The sequence below is a fragment of the Bidens hawaiensis genome, unplaced genomic scaffold (assembly GCF_021521415.1).
Source record: "Bidens hawaiensis isolate Kalapana, Puna unplaced genomic scaffold, B.hawaiensis_p1.1 tig00022900_1, whole genome shotgun sequence".
NCBI lineage: Eukaryota > Viridiplantae > Streptophyta > Magnoliopsida > Asterales > Asteraceae > Bidens > Bidens hawaiensis.
In genome coordinates, this window is record NW_027493584.1 from 127102 (window position 1) to 137122 (window position 10021).

Sequence of the window (10021 nt, forward strand, 5' to 3'; positions counted from 1 at the left end):
AACTTTGAGAAATTTGAAAATCGAAAAAGGAGAACCCATTAAGAAAAATTCCTGGGTCCGCCACTGCATACTACGACACTCTAAGATCCTCAAATTTCGATAGATTGGTTACAACGCGATTGCTATGATTTAGTTCATATGCATTCGATTGGGTTGTTTAATAGTTTCAATATGACTGCCTATGAAAAGAAATCATATTTGGTTATATACATATGGTTGTTAACAATCTTTGAACTAGTTTCAATATATACCCGAAAAGTTCATAAATTAATGATTTTGGGGTGAGCCTAGGAGCATCTGTAAGATTGTTGTCATATGACTTAAAGGTCACGAGTTCAAGTCAGAAAACAGACTTTTGTGTAAATACAAAGAATGCATACATCAGGCCCAAGTCAGTCTCAAACTCGCGCATGCAAGATCATCATGCATCATTCCGAAAGATTTGGTATTAGTTTATTTATTTATTTTTAATATATTTTAGGGGCCGATTTTTTATACTCACCTCAGGCCCTGGATTTTTTGGGATTCTCATAAACAACCCTGGTGATGGGAAATAAGGCCGGACGGAATAAAATTTAGATTCCAATTTCATTGAATTCTGACAACATATAGACATAATATTACAATTTGTGAATTTCTCATACATTTACACTCATTGTACATCTGTTTTTTCGTAGTTGGGGCGCGTAACGCGCCATATAATACTGCCTATCAAATTATTAATTCCATGAGAAGCCATAGGCACAACAAGGCTAGATGATAAAATTGTTGCATAACCATAAGCAAGCCCAACGAATGTCGCCCTGCGATGATATAGTAACGTTAAATAACACATTTTAACACGGGTCAGTTCGTGTTGACTGTTGACCCGCCAACACTTTTGACTTTTCTAAAATTAGAAGTTGGTTACCTAAAAACACAAATATTAGCAAAGTTTGTTTTAAGTTATACCAGTTTGAGGGTATTTTGGTCATTTTACCTATAGGCAAAAGTGTAATTTACAAAAAAAAAAAAAAAAAGAGTTCATACCAGATTGCAAACGAGAACTTGCGACCGCTTCCTAAATGTAAAATCCCAAATAAGGCAGCAACTGCGCTAGCACTTATCAAGTTGGTTCCAAATAGCGGAAGCAATGCACCACGAAAAAGAAGTTCCTATACACACAAAAATATTTTATTTTCAAATTTTTTTACAAAGGGTACATTTGGCAAAATTAGGTGTGGTAAAATGACACAAAAATATGAAGCGCGGATACTATGCTAGGTACATGATTATCGTGAAAGGGTATTTGGGTAATCTTCCGTGAGCTTTTTTTTTTAACAAAAGTATAATACAAAGAGAAATAAAATTTATGTGTGGGTCCCACTAACTTAGAGTAAGAAGAATCGGAACGGGCCCCACAATATAATGCATGGAGAAAAATGATGTAAGCGAATAAAATCCAACTTTCTCTACTCTAACCTCACTAATGCCGGGAAGAAATGCCACAATTGCATAATCTAACGGCTCGAGTGACGTTAACACCTGCATAAATATACAACAAAATCAAAAAATGATTTTTTAGAGGTAGCAATTCCGACTTATTTACTTATGGATAGCTCGATTCAGGTCATGTTCTATCTTAACTTCCAAAACTTAATGGTAAAGCGAAGACTTTTTTTTTTTAACAAAAAGACCCTTCTTCTTTTGCATGATTAAAGTCCTTAACTTGATGTAATAAGACCTCTTTAAGTTTTGTTTCAAAAGTCTAGGGGGATTAATCATGCAAAAATGAAGTCCAAGGACTTATATGCAAATTCAAATAAGTTTTTTCAACAATTGCCACATTTTTATTCCATAAAACCTTTAAAAACTTTTTATTTACAAACTTATATTAATATTAAAATATTGAATTTAGTGTGATATACAAATTAATGAGAAAACTGCGGTTTTTGTCCCGGTGGTTTGTTCAAATTGGCAATTCAGTCCAAAAGTTTAAAATTTGCTATTTTTGTCCCTACTGTTTCATTTACATCGCAATTTTTCCCCATAAGGTTTCGTTTTCATTGCGATTTCCGTTCCTGTGGTTTGTTAAAATATGCTATTTCAGCCCAAAAGATGTTAACAAAATAGGCGAAAATTGCAATAAAAAAGAAACCTTAGGGACGAAAATAGCAAAATTTTTAAACTTTTGGACTGAAATGGAAAATTTGAACAAACCACAGGGACGAAAGCCGCAGTTCACTCCAAATTATTAGTACAAATATTATAGAACTTTGGATAAAAAGTGTGTCGTCGGGTCAACCCAAACTGTTTTGACCCGTTAAAAGTATTACTCAATCTTGACCCGTCACCCAACCCGTCCATTTTGCCACTTCTAATATTGGAGTCAATGTTTACAAAGAACCTGTTGATTGGATGCCTCACTAGACTCAGCAAAATCAGACCATGTTTTCAGTAATAATAACCGAGAAGACGATATGAGTATGACTAATCCTGCTATCAGTTGCAGATGCCAAATCTCAAAATTAACTGTAATCACAAAAGTGCTTTTGATTAATAAGTTTGTATTTTTAATATTTTTTATATAGTTTGTCGAAGCTTGGGATTAGTCACGGGGGTGACCGAAGTCACGGACTAAAAAATTTCCGGGTCGGTGATTCAGTTCGTGTCTATTCGGGTCGGATCAAACAATATGACATCTATATATCTAATTTTTCCTCATTTATTCAAACAATTGTTTTTACAATAAAAAAAACAAAATAATTTTTTAACCAACAAAGACCAAAAATATTCATGATGATGCGAGAGAAAGGGTGAGTTGGGAGAAATAAATTTGGTATTGATACCGGTACCGAAATCGGTACAGATTTGGTACCGTCGGTACCAAATAGATACCAAAGTTTTGAGTTTTGTACCGGTATATCTCAAATTTTACCTTCAATACCGGTATCGAACTGAATATTTTGGTATTTGTACCGGTATGGTACCGATCTCATCCCTAAGGGTGAATACCTAGAAGAAGAATTGCAAAGACCTAAAATATTTATAAAAACAAATCTTTTACTATTCGACTACTATTTTGTAACTTTTGTATATAAATATTGCGAGGTTTTAGAAAAAAAACCAAACAATGGAGTATTATATTTATAAAAAAAAAATCAGTAGTGACCAGTATCATTTTGGAAAAATACATCGGGGGTGACCGCGCTTAATACCTATAAAAATTTTCAAGAAAAATCGTGAAATTTACCATACTAACGGAGAAAACGGCAGTGGCTGGGGCCACCCCGGTCCCCACATAGCTTCGCCCTTGGTTTTGTGGGTCCCGTTTCTGTTTCAAACGTAAACGGGACCCACATTCAAAGATCATTGAACTTTCGCTGAATTTGCAAATAAGTCCCTGAACTTTAGTTTATGAATAAATCCCTTAACGTGTACAAACTCAACGAAAAAGTCATCGGTGTTGTGTTGAATATAGAATCCAAAGAGTTTATCATTCAACTTTTAAATTTAAGGGATATAATCATGGAAAAAAAGACCTTTCTTGTTTGCATCATTAAAGGTTTAAAGTTTCATAAAAACGACATTTTCGTTGATTATCGTAAGTTTAGGAACGTAATCGTGCATAAATAAAGTGCAGGGATTAATATGTAAAGTAAACGAAAGCCCGTATGGTTTTCAAATTTGCCCCAAAGTTTATTGCAACTCTTTAATCTAAATTCTAAACAAGTAAATATAATGAAAGTTAGAAACTTTACATGATATCTCAGAAGAGCAATCAGCTATAGGCCATCCTTGTAATGATGCCAAATGAGAACCCTGCAAAAAGGCAACAAATATTTTATTTTTTATAGAATTCTTTTTCTGAAGTCTTCACAAAGAAATAAGTAAATTCTGCTATCAATATTTTACCTGTCGAATAACTACTCCCACGAAAGCTATGAAACCTGAAGTCAAGGTGCAAGCTTGTATAACCGAACTTTTAGGAGCAATAGCAAGCGAAGCTCGTGACTCCAAATTATTAACCGAATCAGTTGATGCAGATTTATCTGAACTTACATTTTGTTCATCTAATGAACTTTCAGCACGTTGTGGATTCACAACTTTTTGTAATTCTTTTGATTTCTTTAACCTTTTCGGTGCACTTTTGCTTGAGTAAATCTTCATGTCAGCATGAAAACGCTGCAAAATTGATATTTTTTTTGTTATAATATTAACTAGAGGCGTTTGACTTGTAGTCAAATACGCAGACAAAGCTACCTATATAGTGAAACATTGCAGTTTTCACTAACATGAGTATTAACTATTAAGTATAATGTATGAAAACTTACCATAAACAATAATCTTGGTCGAGCATGCTGAAAGTATGCGCGTTCATACCTCCTACCTAATAACAACACGAAATGTTAAACAAGTTTACAACTTTTTGCACAAGGGTTTATTAAATCCATATTCCATACATCTTAGATGGTCACACTTAAGTATTAATAACTTTTAGTTTTATATTATGTCAGAACAAAAATTTTAACTATTTTAAATAAAGTAGTTTGATAGTTTTTAAGCATTTGAATACAATTTGGGAGCCTTTCAACAGGTTCTAGTTTCAACCCATTTTCGTTCAAACTCTGTCCATAGTCAATAATAGCGGCGTAAACGATCCAAGCCGCTCGCAAATAAGCTTGTTAAATAAATGGCCCAAGCCCAAACTTCACTTATGGAGCTTGATCCGGCCTGCGAGCTTAAACGACACTATTATTTATATAATTTTTGTTCCATATATTTATATTTATGTATTAATAATAATGAGAAAAGATAGAATACAATAAATGTTTAACGTACATTAGGTACAAGAATACTTATATTCAGGAAATCGATCCATGAAATCACATCACAAGATCTCGAAATCGTCAATACATATCAAAGTAATCATTGGTTCACTGAAATAAACAGTTTTGGATCGTTAATCGAACATTTTTCTACTTTTCTTCACGAAAACCGTTTTTGAGCGTTTTAGTATTTTTTCCTTTGAGCGTTTTTGTTTTTTCCTTTGAGCGTGTCGCGTACCTATCGTACGTTAAGCAATTATTGTACAATAATCTCACCCTACTACTAAAAATTATTATTATATGTAAAAATATGAGAAAAATAACTAAAATAATATATATTATGTTATATATGGAGCTTTAAAAATAGAGATCCAAACGAGTTGAGCTCGGGGTCGTCTCATTCTACTTTTATCCCTAAAACTATACACACACAACACACCAATGTAAAATTGTATATCAGGTGTTTAGTTTCTTTCACAGCAGCAGGAACAAAACATGTGTGTATTCCTTTTACTTTTGATACATTTGGTCCCCGATGCTGCTACGTTTTTAATAAAGAGTTCAGCGGGTCGTGCACAGTAACTCAACGACGCCGAAGAACGATAACATTTTTTTCAATAAGATCGGTTTTATCATTCAGAAGGGGTGACAGAGCCAGCTTGTTGCCAGCTTACTTGCCACGTCACCTCTATTGTAATTGGATCCTTTTTATTTAAGTATACAAAGAAAGACTTGAAATTGAAATGAAATTATATACCTTTGGAGTGCAGGTGCAGAGAGGGATAAGATGGTAATTTGGTTGTACAGTCCATGGTGGGATAAGAAGACATCACTCATCACTCATCACTCATCACTCATCACTCATCACTCATATTCTAGACCCCATTTGTTACAAAGAAAATGAAGGCAAAAACTTCATCTTTTATCCTTTTTCTTATATAATAATTTTTTAAAGAAAACTTTCATTTTTTATAACAAAAAAAAAATTGTTCTCGGGTTTATTAAACGAAAGGAAAGAGTAAAACGAAAAGGGAAATAAGAAGAGAAAGAAACGGAGGGGAAACGGGATATATAATGTGATTTCGTGTTTCAGAGTTCTAAGTGGGAAAGAAAAAAATAATTAGTAATTTTATGTGTTTTCAAGTTAAAAGAAAGAGAAAATAACATGTTTACGTTATGTTTATAGTAATTGCTTAGGGGCAATTGGGAAGTTTCAAATAGTTAGGGTTTATTAGACTCATTCCTCTTTGAATATCTTCAAATTGAAAGGAAAATAATAAGAATTATTTTTTTTGTTTCTTTTATCTATTTTTTCCTTTAAAAAACTTACTCAGGAGCAAGACTTTTCTCTGTTTTCTTCCAGTTTTTTTTTCCTCACGTTAAATTAGACTTAGGAACACATCGTAAGAATGGAAAACTCATAGATCCGCTAAAGCCCTCCTAACCTATATTAAAAGTTGTAATAAGAAACCAATTAAAGCAGTAGTTATATCACAATATTTTTTTATTAGTTTTATCAAATATAGTAAGAATTAATTTAAAAAACATACTTTGTTTGCTTAATATTTTAATAGTTATATGAAATTAAATAAATTTTTTTCACACATCCATAACTGAGAATAATGTATATTTTTATACTTTAGTAAAAGAAATTATCAAAATGTCACAAGTCAATTAGCCATCCAATTTAAAGATAGAGACAAGCACATTTGAGGGGAAAATAATTTGTTTTTTTAATATTTTCCTAGGCATAATTTGAGTCATTGACAAAAAGATGTTATCAATGTTTATAAATTCAAATGAATTTCAAAAATCAAATCAATAGCCATAATGTTGAACCTACATTAACTTAAACCAAGTAATAGATAAGAGTCATAAGACACATTAAATTGGTAATTTGGTAGTCACTGACTCATTGTTAACAGTGGACTTTCAGCCCAGATGCTGGCCCAATGATTCCACCCACTTTATAACCCAAGCACACTAAAACAAACAAGTTATTGTTGTAGCAAAAGTATGATAATCAGTTTTAATATAAAAAGTGAAATTAGATTTTAATAATCTTGACTTTGATTTACTAGAACTCGGGTAATATTTACAAAGTGTTCCAACTTTGAACACATTTTCGTCCGGTGATCTCATGGTAACTGAAAATTAACTCATTACTTTTTTAATGATGTGGTTCGCTTATGTGTAAAAAATATTAATAATCCCATATGAACATAATAAACAATAAAAGCCCGATTTTAACGTAACCCGAATCGTGTTAACATAACATTCCATATAATTAGACTCTACATACATTTTAAGGGTCATCGTATTCCTCGTTCCGCTTACATTTTCTAAGCCGAATACCATGACATTACATTAAATATTCATAATACATAAAGAAAACCACAACAGAGTGATCTTTCGGGAGATTGTTAATGTATAAATAGAAACGAAACAAATCCTCATCAACAACCCGATCAGCATCCACAACCTCCTCATCACATGTCAAAACCCATAAATCCCGCGATTTTACTCTCCTTATGTTACCTCTACAAAACGGGCAAGATGACGATCTTGTTTTCCTAAAAACATAAATAAATAACATGTTAATAACTTTATTGAAAATTATTGTTGACATAATATTATTTATGTGAAAAAGAAAGTGTTTCGGGTTAACACAGCCTGACCCATCTTATCCCATAAAACAATTAAAATGTTTTGACCCTATATTGTCGACCCGACCATTTTGTCACGTTTATTAATGCACTAGTTTACATATATTAGTGACATACCAGTCTCGATAGCAGTTGATGCACATCGCGTGACAACAATTAGGCAAAACGATCTTTGTACACGCTTCTAAGCAAATCCCACACTCGTTTTCTCTTTCTAAATCGAGATTTTTTAAACCAGTTTTGTTTTCTGGTTTTTTTGTCCTTGAGCTTTCTTCTTTTGAACCACTAAACATGGGATATTCATGCTCCACCAAGTCAAGGTGTAGTCTTTTCAAAGATGGCAAAATAACAGCTGCATGTATGATATATCAATCTTCATCAGAAAAAAAAATATTAAAAAAAAAACTTTTTTTGACTTTTTCATTAAAAATATTTAAATGGTGATTAGTACTTAAAAACTAAGGAATTTAAAATGAAGTGTTCTTTTCTTTGTTTTCTGCTAACCTAATGTTAGTTATCAAATTTTTAAAGGTACATTAGTTTTTTTTAAACAAGAGTTGGTAACTAGGCGCATCGAGCAAAACGGGTAACTTTCAGTACATATCAAATCGGGTCGGGTAGACCCGAAAACACTCTTTTTGTCTATTTTATAAGTAATTAAAAATTAATGCTCCAAAAATGTTTACAAAACCCTATCATCAAAATAATTATCTGAATATTAAATAAAACTCTTTAGGAGGTTGTGTGCAATAAAAAGTGAAACTTTTTGACATTTTCAGCAAAAATATTCCAAACCATAGTAACTATAATTTTTTTGAAGATATATTTTCTTTTAAAAGTAGAGTCGGGCCGATTCAAATCGGGTTGGGTTAACCCGTAAACACTTTTTTTTTGTCTATTTCAAAAAAGAATAGCAAAAATTAATGCTATAAATATGTTTACAAAACACTATTAATAAAATGATTATTTGAATATTCAATAAAACTATTTAGAATTTTCAATGCAGTAAAAAATAAAAATACATTTTGGCCGGCCCACGCATACGTTAACGGGTCAAAATCGTCACCTCTGATTAAACATGAAATACTAAGTGTAGAAAATATATAATAACAAACCGTAAAATTCACTTATTGTTGCCTTTCTTCCATGTCTAGAAATCTTCGGTCTTCCATCCGTGTATACCTAACAAGATTTTCGTATGATGTTAATTTTTTTGTGATCATGAGAACCCGTTACTAGACAACTCACGGGCCCGACAATACCCTGCTAAAGAGGGTTAAAGGCAGAAAACCAGTGAAAGCTGGATTCAACTCAAACGGACATATTATTGAACCGTGTAAATGTATTTGGATACAAAAGTTATGAAGAACAAACCTTGTAGACAAGAACATGAACAAGATTGAGGTATCGAGGCAACAAGCAAGTGCAAGAGGAATCGATCCATTGAAGCAAGAACAAAACGAGCGGTGCTAGTTTATTGTAAACTAGTTTCATTTGAAATCTTGCACCGTATTTAGCTCTAGGAATTGCAGCTGCCCTGCATATACAAAGATGATTAACACAAAAATTAAATAAAACAAAAATTTTAAAATTATATTTTTAATATATTTTTCTTTAATACCAGAATCAGCACATAACTTGTTAAAAGCATACATTAGGTTTGTAAATATTATTAGTCCAAACACATGAATATATATTTCCAAGTTAACATAACTAGTCTTTTAAAGCTAAAAACAAATTAGCTACACATGGGTAGTGTTTAGCCATAATCGACCGAAAAATCGCTACTTTCAGGATTTTCTCATAAAACTAACCATAAAATATTTATACTAAAATTCTTTAAAAAAATATTTGCTACAGTTTTGTAAGTTTCTTGGCCATAGACTGTCATTTTCCTACATTTTTTAAAACTAAAATTTTTATAAAGAAAACTAACTGCAATTTCAAGACACTACCTAATTAGTAATTCCTAGCTTAATCACCTGATGTTTATTTTTGGATTTCTGGCAGTTTAAAACATCTTTTTTACCAAAAGAAAGTAATGTTAAAAAATTATACATGAGTTGCATAAAGCCATAAACAGGCTTAAACTCAAACCCCTTAAAGCATCTAGCTTTTTTAGCACTTAAAACTCAAGAATTACACTAAAACCTTCAAGATTTTCAAGAACCACATACCATTTTCAAGAATCACAAAAACCCTTTTTTGGAAACCAAAAAATAATCAAAACCCATAAATAAAAAAATAAAAAATTAAAAAATAAAAAATATATTAAGAATAAGTTTAATGAAAAGAGCTTACAGAGCATTGGCATGTTGTATATCAGCTTCAAGAATCTTCAAAGACTCCATATCCATCTTCTTCTTCTTCTTCTTCAATAATAATAATAATAATAATAATAATAATAATAATACTCACTCACCTATGCTAACACACACAGAGACACTATGTAGTTATACACGTATATGTATGTATGTCTTTGTTTTCTCAGAAGCAAAAAAAGCTTTTAGACCTTTTCTTTTTGAGAAAATAAAAAGAAGTATTGGC

General features: G+C 31.8%; 2 protein-coding genes across 2 annotated transcripts; both read right to left on the reverse strand.

Moving 5' to 3' along the window:
• Positions 1-609: 609 nt before the first annotated feature.
• LOC143566520 (uncharacterized) lies at positions 610-5652 on the reverse strand. Its single transcript, XM_077053198.1, has 8 exons — positions 5566-5652; positions 4314-4369; positions 3895-4164; positions 3741-3801; positions 2387-2511; positions 1462-1524; positions 1030-1154; positions 610-803 (listed from the first exon to the last, which is right to left on the reverse strand). The coding sequence occupies exons 1-8, from the start codon at positions 5636-5638 to the stop codon at positions 653-655; spliced, it is 924 nt and encodes a 307-aa protein (XP_076909313.1). The 5' UTR covers positions 5639-5652; the 3' UTR covers positions 610-652.
• Positions 5653-7048: 1396 nt separating this feature from the next.
• LOC143566534 (E3 ubiquitin-protein ligase AIRP2-like) lies at positions 7049-10021 on the reverse strand. The gene is made up of 6 exons (XM_077053211.1): positions 9875-10021; positions 9776-9844; positions 8849-9011; positions 8590-8656; positions 7592-7826; positions 7049-7381 (listed from the first exon to the last, which is right to left on the reverse strand). The coding sequence occupies exons 2-6, from the start codon at positions 9829-9831 to the stop codon at positions 7171-7173; spliced, it is 732 nt and encodes a 243-aa protein (XP_076909326.1). The 5' UTR covers positions 9832-9844; positions 9875-10021; the 3' UTR covers positions 7049-7170.

Coding starts and splice junctions, on each gene's coding strand:
- LOC143566534 (XM_077053211.1), bottom strand. CDS start 9,831: ATGGATATGGAGTCTTTGAAGATTCTTGAAGCTGATATACAACATGCC. Junction 8,657..8,848: donor TTCATGTTCTTGTCTACAAG/GTTTGTTCTTCA, acceptor AAATCTTGTTAG/GTATACACGGATGGAAGACC. Junction 7,827..8,589: donor AACAATAAGTGAATTTTACG/GTTTGTTATTAT, acceptor TCATACATGCAG/CTGTTATTTTGCCATCTTTG.
- LOC143566520 (XM_077053198.1), bottom strand. CDS start 5,638: ATGTCTTCTTATCCCACCATGGACTGTACAACCAAATTACCATCTTAT. Junction 4,370..5,565: donor TCTGCACCTGCACTCCAAAG/GTATATAATTTC, acceptor TGTTGTTATTAG/GTAGGAGGTATGAACGCGCA. Junction 3,802..3,894: donor TGGGAGTAGTTATTCGACAG/GTAAAATATTGA, acceptor GCCTTTTTGCAG/GGTTCTCATTTGGCATCATT.